At 40.6% G+C, this 16,800-nt stretch overlaps 2 protein-coding genes across 4 annotated transcripts; one reads left to right on the forward strand and one right to left on the reverse strand.

Moving 5' to 3' along the window:
• The first annotated feature begins 34 nt into the window (after window positions 1-34).
• Window positions 35-5,424, forward strand: LOC116258928 (THO complex subunit 5A). Its single transcript, XM_031636425.2, has 8 exons — window positions 35-258; window positions 916-1,203; window positions 1,837-2,173; window positions 2,243-2,580; window positions 2,693-2,952; window positions 3,313-3,913; window positions 3,995-4,153; window positions 4,258-5,424. The coding sequence occupies exons 1-8, from the start codon at window positions 46-48 to the stop codon at window positions 4,516-4,518; spliced, it is 2,457 nt and encodes an 818-aa protein (XP_031492285.1). The 5' UTR covers window positions 35-45; the 3' UTR covers window positions 4,519-5,424.
• A 1,371-nt stretch (window positions 5,425-6,795) lies between these two features.
• On the reverse strand, window positions 6,796-12,739 carry LOC116258568 (bZIP transcription factor 46). 3 transcript variants are annotated; one of them, XM_031635760.2, is made up of 5 exons: window positions 11,849-12,739; window positions 9,982-11,130; window positions 9,186-9,257; window positions 9,042-9,071; window positions 6,796-7,061 (listed from the first exon to the last, which is right to left on the reverse strand). In XM_031635760.2, exons 1-5 carry the CDS (start codon window positions 12,005-12,007, stop codon window positions 6,987-6,989), a joined length of 1,485 nt encoding a protein of 494 aa, XP_031491620.1. In that variant the 5' UTR covers window positions 12,008-12,739; the 3' UTR covers window positions 6,796-6,986. The 3 variants fall into 3 exon arrangements, with proteins under 3 accessions (XP_031491620.1, XP_031491622.1, XP_031491621.1); XM_031635762.2 differs by having other exon boundaries at window positions 9,982-11,300; window positions 11,849-11,989; XM_031635761.2 differs by having other exon boundaries at window positions 9,982-11,991.
• Between the last annotated feature and the right edge of the window lie 4,061 nt (window positions 12,740-16,800).

The raw sequence follows: 16,800 nt of genomic DNA on the forward strand, positions 1-16,800 counted from the left end.
CATAAATGGTCACAGTCGGGGTTGCTACAAGCAACAGCGCGAGAAATGGAGGAGGGAGAAGTGGTGGCCATGGCGGAGGAGGAAAAGGGAGAGGAAGAGGACAATAAGAAAAGCGCCTATGATTTGTTGGAGGAGGCAAGGACGTCAATGGAGGAGATCGTCGCGAGGATGCTCTTTATCAAGAAGGAAGGCCGGTCCAAAACCGAGCTTAGGGAGCTTGTCACCCAGATTTCCCTTCTCTTCATCAATCTTCGCCAAGTGCGCTTTTTCTAAGGCTTTTATCTTCTTTGGTTTTTCTATTTAAGGGTTTTTCTTTTTTATCCGCCTTATCCTTTGGCGCTTCATGTCGTTGCTTGTTCTTGGTTTCAGAGCTTTTGCGTTGGGTAGTGTTCGCCTATTTGGGCTGTATCTGTTGATTTCTAGGTTTTTTCCAGGACACCAATTGTCTCGATGATTTGTGGAAAATCTAGCTGTTGGCTGATTTTGCTTGCTGAAACTACCCTGTGGTGTGGAGAGACAGTCCATGAGAGTGATTGCAGAATGGAAAATGGAGAGGGTTTCGTTAAAGGAGGTTGACTGGGAAGGAGAAGAAGGATTAGGGGAATATATAATATTTTTGAGAGTCTGGAGACGTTTCTCAAACTTTCGAGCAAATGTTGCGAAAACAAAAAGGAGTGTACGCCCTCTTTCTGGAATTGACAATGAAACGTGCTTAACATGATGATTTATTGCTGCCAAATTGCTAGTAGAGATATTGAACCTGGAGTAAAATAGAGGGATTTGGGATTGATGAATACATGCTTCGGCTGCTTTTTTTTTTTTTTTATACGAATGTTTTTGCATTTATTCTTTTTGAGCAAACTCATGTGAAGAGGGAAATCATTGCTGAGCTTACCATTTCATTTGTTCCTTTAGGCAAATCGGACCATCCTCCTAGAAGAGGACCGTGTGAAATCAGAAACTGACAGCGCAAAGGCACCCGTGGACTTTGCTACTTTGCAGTTGCACAATTTCTTGTATGAGAAAAATCATTACATGAAGGCCATCAAAGCATGCAAAGATTTCAAGTCAAAGCACCCCGATATAACTTTGGTGTCTGAAGAAGAATTTTACAAAAGTGCACCTGAGGAAATTAAAGGGAACCAACCAAATGGAAATGCACATGATTTGATGCTACGGAGACTGGATTTTGAGCTCTTTCAGGTACCATCTTTGTCACTTACCTTGCATTTCGATTGTCACTGGGATCTTCGACAATGGGTCTGATGGCGCTTATTTGTGATCACAATAATTTGCTATTCTATTCTGTAACCTTAATTCTTTCTTTTGTTTTGGACTATTGGCTGCCACTATTTGAAAACCACAGTGCATGTGTTGTTTGTCTTGGCTGGCCTTTGATATAAGACTTTAGTTCGTAAGGAATTCTGGTATGTGGTGAGAAATTAATTTTGGTGAGGTATGAGGCTTGGAGATGCTACTGGAAATGAGTCAGCTTTTTCCTGAAGCTACTGTATTTCCAGCTGTAAGTCTAACCATTTGCTTGAATCCCTTCTTCCTGGTGACAAATGCAATTCGTTGGTCACTAGCTTCAAGGCACTTATCTTATACCTCATTGGACGAATTTTCTAGAGAATATCTTGACCTTTAAGCATCAGCAGGCATGTTACCACCAGTTGAGGATCCTTTAGTGAATCCTTTTTTATATTCTCTATAAGATTTTATTTTCTAGCTTCTTTAGGAAGAAAAAATCCAAAAGAAAAGTACATTATTCTTGGAAAACTAAATTTTGTGGTTCTTTTTTCTTTTCCAATTTTTCCTTTCCCATGCTTTTTATAGCGAAAGGAGCTCTGTAAACAGCGGGAGGAACTTGAACAGCGCAAGAGAAGTCTTCAGGATGTCATTGCAACCCGTAAAAAGTTCCTTACAAGTCTTCCGTCACATTTGAAGTCTCTCAAGAAAGCATCACTACCAGTGCAGCAGCAGCTAGGCATTTCTCACACTAAAAAACTAAAGCAGCACCACTTGGCTGAGTTGCTGCCACCTCCTTTGTACGTGGTATTTTCTCAGTTTATGGCACAAAAAGAGGCCTTTGGGGATAACATTGACTTGGAGATTGTAGGAAGCATCAAGGACGCTCAAGTTATTGCACGACAACAGGCAACCAAGGATACTGGTATGTGTCTTGTATACATTGATTTTCAAGTTGGTATACGAGTGATATAATTTCCTGTTTGTGTCTTAGGTGGCACCGTAAATACAGAGGAAGTGAGATTGGAGGATGATGCAGCGGAGGATGATGATGATGTGCAAAGGAGGAGAAAGAGACCTAAAAAAAGCTATTCCAAGGACAATCTGGACAATACTGGAGCTCATCTGCCTCATCCACTACATGTAATTCTTCATATTCTTGATGATGTAGGTTCAGACGCCAAACCTAGAAAGCTTGTGACACTAAAGTTTGAGTACGTGCAAAAGTTAAATGTTGTTTTTGTTGGAACTGAGGGACCAAGCGAAGCATGTGGGGGTAACATATTATGTAACCTTTTTCCTGATGATACTGGCCTTGAACTTCCACATCAGGTACTTTTATTTTGTTTTCCTGGATGTCTTGATTTTTTGTATTTGATTAAATAGGGAAAAAATGCAGTTTACTTTGTCTATTACTGCTGATGGTTCTTCAATGTGTTTGCAGTCTGCAAAGCTTGTTACTGATGAAGCGGCCATACTTAAAGAAAAGAAAACATCTTGCCCATTTAAGTGGGCACAACACTTAGCTGGGATAGATTTCTTGCCAGAGGTGTCACCTATGCTTACTGATTCTGTAACTTCAAGTGATGATCATCCAAAAACTGCTGGAGTTCTTTCTGGACTTTCTCAATATCGTCAGCAACACCGAGTGCAGACTGTTTTAGCAAGGATTCGCTCTCGGATGAAGGCTCAATTGGCTCTTGCGTGAGTCGTTGCCTTGTGACTTTTGACATTGAGAATAGTACTACAGTCTCTAGGATACACAGAGCTGTGTACTCTTATTCAAATATATGTTTGCTTTATGTCATGGGATGTCACTTTTTAAAAATTTTGAGTCCACCTCCTATTTGCTGTTCTCCTCTTATTGTCTTCCTTTCTTTTCTTCTTCTTGGTTAAACTTGTTGCATGAACATTTGACTGCTTGTTCATGTGTTGCATTAAAGTGTTTATTCCTGATGGGCAGGTACTTGAATTGTGCATTTTTTCCCCCTTTTTTTTCACATCCATGTTTGCATGCTAATTTTTTTATTTTAATGGCTTAAATCGAAAGTTTGGATGACACAGGGAGCATCTTGACTCATTGCAGAATCTTAAATGGCCAGAATTGAAATACAAAAATATCCCATGGGCTCTGCATAATCCTCTATGTCATTTGGAAAGTTGGTCACCTGTAGGAGGCACTACTGACCAGGTTCCTTCCATCTACGCCAATGAAGTTGAAGCTTCAAAACGCATGGACCTTGGTGGGGTTGCAGTTCCAGAACTTTTGAAGGATGAAGTTGAGAGTACAAGGGAAGATGGGGAGCTTCCATCTCTAACACAGTTAACGATTCCTCTAGACAATAACAGGACTCCTCCTTCAAAGGGTTCTGGTGATGAGCATTCTAGGACTCTGAACCTGATATCGAAAAGCATTACCCCAAAGAGAACTTCAAACGGTCATATGCCCTGGAAACTGAAAGTAATGGATCCTCATCCCGAACTTGCTTTTGGGAGTGGCAGTGAGGACGATGAACCCATGTGTGATGAACTTGAAACAGAAATGGCCACAACCAACCCTAGTTCGGTCAAAAAATTCTGGAAGGACCATGGCGCCAAAGAGTTCCTCCTGGTCTTGAGTAGGAATATACCGAATGATGAAAAGAATGTACAGTTGGAAGCAAAGGTATCTACTCTGAACTTCTTTTGTTTGGTTTCTATATTTGTTGTATGATTAAGATGGCCTTGCTCCTATGGTTTTTTCCAGGTCAAAGTCAGTATGGAGTATCCTCTCAGGCCCCCACTTTTCTTGTTGAATCTTTCCGATAATAAAACTGGTTGTGACCCAAATGCATCAAGACCTCATCCTTTAAGAAGTGAAAGCTACTCTGGATGGTTTAATGAGCTTAAAGCTCTTGAGGCTGAGGTAGACCAAGTCAAACTTCAACCTTTTCTTCGTCCTTAGTTATTTTGGTTTGAGGAAGTTGCTATATATTTTCATTACAGTGACATAAAGTTATGACTGCCCAGGTCAATGTGCACATTCTGAAGATGCTTCCTGAGGGCCACCAACATGATATCCTGGCACACCAAGTACATTGCCTCGCAATGCTGTTTGATTTCTTGATGGATCAGGTACCATTGCCTGTCAGGAAGGGGACTCACGTGGTAGATGTTGGATTATGCAAGCCTGTCGATGGCATGATCCTATCAAGGTATTTCAGAGGAAGAGACCGGAGGAGGATGGTTTCATGGAAAGACAGAGGATGCGTTTCAGGCTACCCTTGCTAGTTTTCAATTGTTTAGCATATTCTGCGGTTCTGTTTGCAGGAGGAAGTTGAGGCTTCACGTGATGAAGTTTTTTGGGTCCTTGAGCTGTAGTATGCTTGGCTGCGTGACCCAGAGTCCTACATCCAGGTCTCTGGCGAGGCGTTGGGCCTTCAGCAGGTTCTGGGGGGTGCCCTGGTTATCACATGGTGTTTGCCTGGTATTGGAGATTTCACTGGCATTCCACGGGATGCGCTTGCTGGACGCATTCGGCATTTCCCATGTTTTCATCTGCTTTGCATGACAGCGGGTGATAGGCAACCTGGTAGTTATTACGGTACAGGACTGAATCTTAGTGGAATTTTTATGTCATATTGCTAAGGAAGATCGGCATCAGAGATTGATAGCAGAGAAAGGATATGGGCCTGTGAGTAGGAAACCAAATTCTAATTCTATCATCAGCTAAGTAGATCTCTGCAATCATCCTTCCATTTTATTTAACCATCGCAGCTGGGGACCCTGGACGATTTTGATGTATTTGAATGATATCTGAAGGGGAGTTCAATCTGCCTACAAGATTATCGTCTACCTAAAAGGTCACCAAACGTGGCGTATAATTTAGTAGAGGTCTGCCAGGCTTCTTCTTGGTTACTTGGGAAAAAGAAAAATTAATATCCAGATTAGCACGCCAAAGCAGTAAAAGGATGAGAATAATGTTTGAAATTATCTAAGAAAACTTAGAACTTCCAAGTTACCATTGGCTTCCCGTGTCTGGTGACAGCAGGATACCAACTGGAGTTTGACCCTTTTGGAGTCGTTACTGCCCTTTTGCAATTGAGTGAGATTTATAGAACATTGAAACCAAAACTCAATCTGAGGGGCAAATGTATGGGACATTTGCAAATGCTTAATTTATATGTTCTTTATGAATTTGCTCCAGAATTGAGATAAATCCTTCAAACATTAGTTTTAAAGTTTTCCATGACGCTCCACTTTATATGGTAGGCTCACAGTATATAATCATTCCATCAGCCAAACAACCCTAAAGGGTTTAACTCCGTCTTGCCTTCATTTTAGCATTGACCCTCCGAGCCTACTCTTTACAAGGATGACACGCTTTATATGGTAGGCTCACAGTATATAATCATTCCATCAGCCAAACAACGCTAAAGGGTATAACTCCGTCTTGCCTTCATTTTAACATTGACCCTCCAAGCCTATTCTTTACAAGGATGACACGCTATAAACTTTGGACAATTGAATGACACATCGGTAAGTAACAATTCTAAACTTTACCACAAAAACTATTTTTAGTGCAAAGAAGAAAAAAAAAAAGGTTTCTAATTCGATTGTTGTGGGCGTTATACCTCTACATTTCAACAAGTAGAATGGTACTTAAACTGAATTGGTAGAATGGTACTTAACCTGAATTGGTGCATCTAACACCCGTTATCTATGTCCAGATCCAACTTTCGGTGTCAGTAATTAGGAAAACTCACAGAAAAGAATGTAGCTTACAATGACTTTGTGACTTTGTGTCTACGTGTGCTTTTTCATGTAAGATCAATGGAGAAATTGCATATTTTGCATTTCTATCGGTGCCAAATTCTGGACGTGTAGTAGGCAGGTTTTCAGTCGGCAAAACTTCCATGTCTCCACTCGATGGCCCTTCATCAGGTAGCCCTTTATCAAAAAGGGCACCAACTTGGCTGACCAAATTCAAGATCGAACATATAACTCGATCAGGTTAAATCTACAATAGTGGGCATATCCTGATACCCTCCAGCGCCTTCTTTCAAACTGGGGCAGGTCCCTCACTGCTGTTCACATGGCTTTCCGCCTGATACCTTGCCATGCTGTACTCTAGCACCCTGGGGCTATAGATGCACTAGTTTTTCAGGCTTGCAGACCAAATCCGACCACCATTCTTGAGTTCGGATGGCAGATTAGATGCAAAATGCAATTGATTCCAGACCTCTTATGAATCGGGTCAACTTCCAAAACGTTACTGACGATTCCACATGCAAAAACATATCGTCGACCGTTTTGTCTTGAACGAAGTTGGAAACAAATTTAACTTTAGCAAATAGATTTTGCTTGGAACTAATTCAAACTTGGGTCCCATGTTGTGGTTCATATCCGATCCAGTAATGCACCATAAGAGCATCTTCTCAATCAAATAGATGATTTCTTTTTTTCAACAATTTCAATGAATCAAGGTCTCCTGCGACCCTCATCCGTGATTATTCTGCAGAAATTCACATAGCCAAACCACAAATCAACTACTTTGGTGATCCAATCTAGTGTCATCATCTCTGATGGCAAAGCACAGAGAGAAAAGAATACTAGGCTAGTAGTCTTAGAATAGCACAGAAAAACATCTTTCCTATTTTCAAATTACAGGTAACTTTCTTCTATCACCTCTCTGCTTATATGTACAGCAACGTTCCTAAAACATAACGATGTCATTTTCTCCTATAGTACATTTACATTTACCAAGGGCCAGTGCTTGTCCTCCGCAGGCATCGTTTTTTAGGAGCAGCCTGCTGGCTCAGCTTCTCTAGAACCTGCGAAAGGTCAACAGAACAGACTAGTTAGTCAACATCAGAGACAGAAATACTTATCTATATTTACAAGTACATATGATAGATTAAACAAGTCGAAACACCAAATTTTACTCCATGAAAGACAAATAGGTTATTTCATTTTGTTACTGGTAAAGTTTAAAGTTCATCAACATGTTCAATATGGAATTGGTTTCTAGTTAGACTGATGACCAACCTCAGACTCCCAATAAGAGTGTCGAGAAGGTCAGCGGAACTTTGAGGTCCGGAGATATCTGAAGAGAAACTTAAGCCACAAAGTTCGCTATTTATGCCAAGGTCTTAGGAATTTTGAGGTCCAGAGACATTTCAAGAGAAATTCAAGCCACAAATTTGACATTATATAAACCAAAGCAGCACAAAAGATATCACAACATACTTGTCAGGGCTTGAACAGGACTAATCATGTTCAGGAAGACCCCAACTTGAAACTGTCAGGCCAAACCCAGCAGTTGAAGGCAGCCAGTTTCTCTTGCATGCCACTTCCAACCAATTCACAACGAAGCAATCAAATACGTTTCGAAAACTACTATGTTGGCCCGCGTCTTAGGCTTTACTGAAACACACTTTGTTTTACAGGTTTTTTTCCAAGGTTTGAACGTTTTGAAGCAGAAGATGGTATAAATTTCAGACATGCCCGTCACATCTTGAACAAGTATCAAACTTACAATTGTGACTTTAGTAGTCATAAGATTCTCAAGGCTCAATTCTTTAACATAAGAAAAGTTATGGAAGCCAGTGAAAAAGGTAGCTTTTTGTGCCATTTACTTCTGCGGCCATAAAATCCCAAAAATCCTTGAATAACCAGCAATTTTACTAGCACAAAATTGACATCCTTCGCTTTGTCTTTGAAGTTCCAAATGACCGAAGCCTAATTTTGGCTTCTGCCTAACTGGTCAAACTTCAGACGTTTACAAGCATGTTAATTTTCTTCAGTCTGTAAGGTATCACTGGTTGCATGCCCATTGCCCAGTGAATGACATCCAGAGATATTCCAGATGATGGAGTCAGAAAGCATCCGACAACAGCTCAACTACCTCATATAGTCTGCACCTCATAGACAACCCATGTAAATACTACTCACCTACAAGCCAACCATGCATATGCTTCCATGACCGCAAACCAACTGTAAATGGTTCGTGTCAGTGGTCGTACTTTAGTTCCCCAATGAGGATGGCTTTGTCATTTCACTAATCATTATCTTAAGAAGCAAGGAGTAACATGTTATGACTGCAACAGGAAACATCCAGACTTATTTCATTTTGCTGTCCTCATCCACAGTGTTCAGGAGCTCATTACTGGTGATAAGAGCCACAAGATAAGGAAGCACAAGAGCCACAATATTGAGGAAGCACACCTACTTGCTGGGTCAGAATCTTCAGATTTTAAACAGAACAGCATAACACACATTAGCAAACGATGGATTGACGATCGTTACTAAGGTTCCTAATGATCTAAACTGGCAACAAATTTACTCTATTGGGTCCATAGATATAGGACTTGCAAATAGCTCGTGAGAGCCAGAGTTTGTAGGACCATATAGAAGGAAACAAGGAGATTCTCAAACATCTTGACTCAGTCGTTGGGCAACTGGTGGTCAGATCCCATCGTGGAACCCCAAGATTGATAGGAAAGGAGAGCAAGAAAATTTAAAGAAACAGTTTATGCGGATAGAATCCAAAATTTGGAAAATGATTCACAAACTAACTTGTCCGCCGAAACATAGCCTGAATATCAAGAGGAAGAAATTAAAATAACCAAATAGAACCCCTAATTTCCTGATCACCTTCACAAATAGAACTTGTTATGTATCAGACCATGTTTATTTCAGCTGGTAAAGTAAGCATCATACTTAAGGAGTGAGATTGGAACAAGAAAACAAACACATACACAGCAACACCCTCAGACAACATAATAAAGAAGTACTTTTCTATCTAGACATACCTGAGCCTTTTGCATCTCCACGATTTCGGCCTGCAGCAAGTGAACTTTTGTTACTCAAAGCTTGAATGGAATGTAGAAGCTGCAAATTGTATAGTAACATTCGTAATATTTGGCTTTAATTCTCAAAACACACAAAAAGATAACCTGCTTCTTCTGCAATTTCATGTTTTCATCTTTGAGTTTTGCCACTTCTGCCTCCAATTCCATGGTATAAGCCTACAGGAAGTTCAGTTGGTAAGGAGAATGATGGAGGAAAAAAAGAACATTAAAAGAAATAATGTGGAAAGCATTAATTTTTACTGCATAAGTTAAATGATAAAACTTGAATAGGCAGACTCTTGTATTAGTAATGAGATGGACGTAGGATAGTAAACATATAGAGCACATCCAGAATGTTGTTTACAAAGATCAAGTTGAATCCTACTCAGCAATTAATGAAGAAGCAGGTTAACCCAATCAAGTGTTATTCAGACACCAACCTTGTTGCTGAGAAGCTTTTATTCTGCAGCTGGATGGTAAGGTATACTTCTTTCGTTATAGAAAACTTATCAACTACTTAGCTTTCAAAACGCTATACGTATTTCTTTTCTCTAACCCATATCCTGTGGCCTCATAATACCACTTACAAGTTATCTGTATATATGCACTCATTGTAAAGATCCTAGAAGCCTCAATACTTTATGATGCAAATCTGGCTGGTAACTTACATTTCGAGCATAAGAAATAAAACAGTAAAAGTTATAAAAAATTGTGTAGAAATGCCTTCACTGGAGAAAGCATATGCTACTCTAGTAGCCTGAAATCAGCCTGAAAGCACTAAAGCAGTGAATGCAAATAAGGCAGGGAAGGAACCATCTACAAATAGATTACACAAAGGGTACCCTAGAAAGCACATAGAAAGTTCATAGTTGGAAAATGAATTCACAAGGCTACAAAATACCTGCTTGCGAGCACGTGACCTTGCAGCTGATTCCCTGTTCTTTATCATACGCCTTTGCCTCCTCTCAACAACTTTCTCCAGTGGTCCACCACCTTTTCTTCCTCTCAGACCTCCACCAAATGTGTAAGGAACAGGAGACAACGAAGAATTATCACCATCACTTTTGTTCAAGCCTTCAGAAGAAAGTGGACTTGCACGAGCTGCAGTTGTCACTGCACCTCCTGGAGCTCCTAGGCTAGTCACGCTGATTCCACCTCCCCCTTGGATACCACCTTTCATATATCCATTACATGAAGAAGAAACAACTGCAATACCTGCTTTTGAATCTGCTATTCCAACAACTCCTGCAGATCCAACTTGAGCACCATTTCCTGAAATACCACCCACCTGAGATAGGGAGAGACTACTTCCAATACTTGGATTCTTCATGTCCACGTTGTTGGATATTTGGACCGGTGGTGCAAAACCAATTATAGATTGCTTATGAAAAAGCTGATTCTCTTGTGGCTTTGGTTGTTGAACGACAGGACTTTGGTTGTACCGACTATTGAGCCATGGAAGTTGCTGCTGCTGCTGCTGTAGCTGAGGCTGCTGCTGTGATTGAGATCTTATTCCTTCCAGAGTCGCCATACTACTGGCAGATGAATCAACAATTCCTTGATATGCCATGCTTGATAAATTCCCATTAGTCTGATCTGACTGGCCAAATCCAAGAACTAAGCCAACATCAGACTGAACCGGAGTGGCGCTATTTCCGCCCATGCTGGTCCCATAGTTACCCAAGAGAAGTCCACTGTTAGCAGCAGATTGGATACCTTCTCTCACCACCCCTGCCCTGACCAGGAACTCCTCTAAAGTCATCTCTCCAAGAGTCTGCTGTCTCTGTGGGAATGGCGTGTTGAGATTGCCACTCGGCTCTACGCTTTCCCTAAACATGTCCTTGAAAACTTCATCCACAGTCTTCAAGCTCAAAGTCCTAGGCAGCGTTAGGGAACCCTGTCTCTGCAAACTGGGTTGCCTGCCTAAGCTACCGGAATTCCCTTCCTGTAAATCAAGGGGTGTGCCAAACCCCTGAGTATCTTCTGCAAAACAGACGCTCTTGAGAAATTCGTCCATGTTCATCGATCCGAAATCCTTCCCAAGGCCACTCTGAAACTCATCCAAAGTAAGTGAGTAAACCGATAGTTGTCGGTGCAAAGAATTGCTTCCCATCCTGTTCTGACCAGATGAGGAAATATTCTCAGCCCCAGCCAGTGGAAGCACATTTTTGAAGTTCAAATTGGATCCCATCTCCAAAATAAAGCAAAATCCGCACCTTTCTGCGCTTTAGGACAAAAATATAAGTTGCCAAGAACACGCTGCAGACCTTTATTCAATCCAAAGGATATAGAATTCTCCTAATGAACCCAATATCCGACGATTTAAATGATGGAACAAGATCAGGTTCCTTATGTGTCCCTCTACTCAACAAATATCAAATCCCCAACTTAAGTCATACCCAAAGGCTTATTGTAGCTTGAACATCATAGTGAAAATGAAAAAGGACTTAACTTGACCACCAACCACTCTTCTATATCTACTTTGCTCATAAGACCAACTTCACCACGAAGAAACACATAGGATGAATCTCAGTGGTTTACTCAAATTTCTACCGATGCAGATCTCCAGTTACTAACGACGATCCCGTTCAATTCCAGCTTGCACCACCTTACAAACTGAACCAGGCAGGGAACAGGACAACCGGAAGAAAACACGGACTCGATGTCACGTTGGTCTGGTCTCAAAATCCAGACCACCAGGAACGAGAAAAGACTAATCGATTGACTTTTCTCAAAATCCAGACCACCAGGAACGAAAAAAGACTAACCGATTGGAAAAACACTTCAAAGCTCCACCGTTGGTCCAGCAACTCTGAGCATTCATCACTCGAGAAACCAAATGGAAGAAAAAGAAGCGCCAGTACAGGCTTAGTCCACCATTTTTCTTCCCCGGAAACTGTGCAAAATCCTCCTACAGTAACCAACATAAACTAGATAGAGTAACAGATAGAGAAAGAATTGATTATTGTGAAAGAGAGAGAGAGTATGTGTTAGCGAGCGAGGAATACAACCAAATAATTCTTCTGTAGCCTTTGAAAGAGCGAACCGGGAAAAGGGAGGAGGAGAGTCCTAGGCTCAGGCTAATCACTTCCAGCAATCATGTAATCGGAGAGAGGTTTAAGCTTGCACGAGGGAGAGATAAAGACGGAGACACAGAGGGGCAGGTCTTAACTTAAAGGAGCCAGGAATCCAAACAAAGAATTCTTGGCCTCTGAAAGAGCAAACGGGGAAGGGTAGAAGGAGGGTCTAAGGTTCAGACTAATCGCTTCAAGTAATCGAGTATTCGGAGAGAGGTTTAAGTTTTAACAAGAGGAAAAAGACAAGGATAGATTCTGAAGCAGAGGCGGGTTACATGTAATCCTCATTCAAAGAGGAGGTTTAGCTCAAATCTTGAAGAGACAGAGGGAGACAGAGAGATCAGATGAATTACTTGAAGCAATCCGGTGCAACCGGAAGGAGAAAAAGAGCTGCGGCTATGAGCTTGACGAGCAGAAACGGAATATCGTGATTTGTGAGATAGAGAGAGAGGGAAGGGCGAATGATGGTGTCCCTCTGCCGGGGAGGCTCTGCAATCAGACAGGTGTCTCTCTGTTGGTGATGTTGGGAGAGGTCATTTTTTTGGGTGCTCTGATGCCCTTCCCCATCCCTCCTCCCCCCACACTAATAAGGAGCCCACCATCGTCGTCTTTTCTCTCTCTCTCTCGAACCCCACCACCACCATGGCCATAATTACGGGTCTCTAAGGTCATACCTGGACCAACCATCCCCCTTTGCTTGCCCTCCGATGTGATGTGCAGCCACTCAGATTCTGCAGAGTGTCCTCCTCCTCCAACGCATTCAATCCCATGAGCATTGCCCATGCCTTCCACCCTTCAGCAAAGATAAAAATTATTGTTGCAAAGCTTGTCGTCTTCTACCTTTTTTACCTTCTCTTCTAGGATTGCCACCCACCTGTTCTCCCCTTTTCGGAGCTGCCACTCAGTTCTTTCCTGTTTATGACGCCATTATCGAACTTTATAATCCAAAATCTCGATTCTCCGCGGTCAGAGTGATGATAAAGCTGGCGCCTTCTCCCCAACACCAAGAGGCACACGAAAAATTTATGCTTAGGAAGAAAGCTCCCTCGCCCACAGATCAGATGCGATACAGCAAAATGCATCACAACTCGGATCGGAATCGGGTTCGGTACCCTGGAAATCGACAAAATCTTCAAGTCAAATCCAGATTACTCGCAAACCCTGGACCAAAGTATGCGTAGAGAGGGCGCATCTAGATCATATCTCGTGTGAATATTTCTCCTTGGTGGGTATGCTTTTCGTGACCTACGTTCGCCCCTGGCCTAGTTTTTGTTTAATGACATCAAATTCAATCCTTTGAACTGGTAAAGGGCTATAAACGCATCTTTTTTTCTTTTCCATTCTTTTGTCGATGGTTCTCATAATCAAACGCAATTTCTTTCCATAACAAAGTAATTTAACTTTTGAAGTGAGGAAGTTGGTCAGCTACCATATTATGGGTAAAATATTTTTCATAGCTGGGAACTGATATGCTTTACAACTAACGTTGTAAATCTTCAGTTTAGTCTTGTATTGAAGATTATCTGTTCTAATTTGAGCCAACTGACAACTTCCTAAGGGACCCATATCAACCCCTCGTACCGCATCGACCACCCGTCACCATGCTTATGGATATTAATCATATGGATTAAGACCCCCTTAAGAAACCTTTCTTTATACACTTGGAGGCTCCCACAATGATAATTAGCTGCCACAATGATTGTGTAAAACTTTGTTGGTTTCTTGAAGACAACAAAACTCAGATATGGATCAGAGACGGGGCAGGTGAAGATGATGGTAGCGCTGAGATTCATATGCCAAGCAGGGAGACATTCATAGGGACCGAAATCTAGGTCAATGCCTTGAAACTTGGACATAGACGAACTTTATATATTTATTATTTCCTTTTGGTCGCATTACTTTTCAAGTGAAGAAGAAGATAAGGTTGGGGCGGTTGCATGTGGGGCCATGATGCCCAAAGAAAACCACAACAACCAACCACATGACAATCCATTTAGTGGCTATTAACTCCCGTTTTCTCTAAAGATTCAAAGCCAAAATTAAGGATAGCATAACTATTTCTTTATTCTTTTATTCTTCTGGCTTTTCCTTCTCTTTATTTTTACTCATTGAACATGCACCTCATAGATTTTGTTGCAAAGCAAATCTTGGGGTTCGTCTCGCATTTTTCTCAGCATTTGGTTCCCTGGATAGACATCAAGTAAAACAAGGGACACTTGGAGAAAATGAATAGTTATATGACAGGAACGCCTCAGTTTTTTGGCCCGTAATGCGACAAGGTAACAGTAAGAACGAGTATAAAATTGATGGTATGTAATATCAAAGTGTGAGAAATATTTCAAGTGATTAAATAATGGCACATTTGATGAGAGGGACACTAAAATAGGAAGAGGTCTCCAACTTAGAGCATGAGCAATCGATCTAGGAGTTAGCGCTCCTAGAATTCGGAGCAAGGAAAGGGAAACTTAATATTATGAGGCAAAAAAATGAGACAAAGAAAGTACTTTTGGGATCTTCATTTACCATTTTGGGACATTGGCCGTTCAGTCCTTGCACACAGTAGGGTTGCAGGTGGTTAGGATCCAGACCTGCCAAAATATCAGTAACCAGTCGGACTGGTTTCAGGCATAAGCAGCACTGAAATTATCGAAACCCCTCCAATGAGACATTGGATCCATTTGCAACCCTAATAAGAAAAGTTCTTAGAGTTTATGTAATTGCAATTGACAAAATTAAATTCGAATTCCAAATTTTAATTAACATAAATTGGGTGAGGTCCTGTTGGGTCAGGACAGGTCAGTCTGGGTCGAAAAAATCATGTATGCCTTAATGAGTCTGTTTTGACTCAATTTTCACCAAAACCAGCTCGAGCTTAGTCAAACACTATTAAGGTTAGTATGGGTTCAAACATGGTAGACTTCTTCTATACTCGGCAGGGGCGGAACTAGAAATTTTTCATGAGAGGGGCAGAATTAGAGTTTCTAAATTTTGACTAGGGCCGAAATATCATTTTTTCAGAGCCCAAGTTCACCCTACCTTGGCTCTGCCCCTGATACTCGAGCCAGGATGCACCCATGTTTTTCAGGGAATTTGCAATGAATGTCAGTAGCTGTTGTGCGGCTCTTATACAAAAAAAGCATGAATTTGAGGTCTCACAAGAGAAAGGGGATAGCGTGGATATGAGATCCAAAGTGTAGATTTGAGGCCCATTTAACAAGAAGGCCAACACCTTAAAGGGATTCCCTTAATGAATTATATGTAGGAGTATAAATGGGTTAGACGTCATGAATGTTTGTTATTTTTTACTCCAACGAATCAATTCCAACCCAATTTAAACAGTTTGGAACCCTAATTTTATATGCTTTTATGCAATCAGCCAAAATGAACATAGCTTACATCCGGCCTATAATCAGGAGAAACTTACTTTTGGCATAGAAAAAGTGGGACAAGCTCACGTCCAAGTTCGGTTATCAAGTCATGTGACATAGACCTTTTTAAAGTTTTTTCAATTGCTTTTTTAGTCTTTCTAGGAGGTATTGTTTGGATTTCATGAAATTCCTCAAGTCCGCCATTAATTGGATGCTTCCTTGATTTCGCCATATCACCTTTCTTAGTTCTAGATCCCATGTTAGATGGTCTCTCTCTCTCTCTCTCTCTCTCTTAAGAATAATGCAAAGTTCAAAGTAGAGGTGGTAAACGAAAGGAGGTGAAGCCAAGAATTTTTCGTTGCACTAAAGTTTCAAAATTTTAATAAGGGCTAAAATAAAAATTTTCAAATTGTTTGTATACGTTAAACTAAAATTTTTTAACTTCACATACAAATTTTTGAATTTTTTAAAATCTGAGAAGGGGCCAAGGCCTCTGCCAGGTCCCCTTGCCTATGACCCTAAACAAGAGGACTAGCTTGTGGTTTGGCTGGTGCTCGGCTCTTCAAATGCTCAACAACTCAACTATAAATAGTAGTAACATTTCAGTGTGGGAGAAGATGATTTTGAGAAAAATTTTAAGAGTTTTCCTGTTCTTAGTTTTTAATTACAAATAGAAGCTAGCTAGCTATAGAATTAAGCTATGGTACACTCACAATTATTTAGATCAGCTTTAGATCGGGTTACCACAGTTGATATCGTTTGATACTTGGACATATAGGGTTATATGTAGGACGGTATATGATTCCCAAAGACATAAATTATGAAACTACAAAGCATATAGATGCAAAAATCTGCCTCTAAAAAATAGTCGTTGCAACAATAAATAAATAAATAAATAAATATATATATATATATATATATATATATATATATATATATATATATATATATATATATATATATATATATATATATATATATATATATATATATATATATATATATATATATATATATACACACAGAAAGCTCAATGAAGATGAGATTGCCAGAAAAAACAAAAAAGCCTGGGTTGAATAAATTTTGTCTGGATATCTCGTCTCACTTGCATCCGCATCAAGATCTTTCCATAAAATGTCAAATGCAAGATGGATACAGTTCCTCCTATTAAATACTTATATAGGCTCTTGCCCAATCAAACACAGCCTTGTGTCCCAAAGGCAGGGGGTCATATAATGGCCCTTCCATTAAAGTTCTTGTCTCTTTGTATAAAGA

The sequence above is a fragment of the Nymphaea colorata genome, chromosome 8 (genome assembly GCF_008831285.2).
Source record: "Nymphaea colorata isolate Beijing-Zhang1983 chromosome 8, ASM883128v2, whole genome shotgun sequence".
Classification (NCBI taxonomy): domain Eukaryota; kingdom Viridiplantae; phylum Streptophyta; class Magnoliopsida; order Nymphaeales; family Nymphaeaceae; genus Nymphaea; species Nymphaea colorata.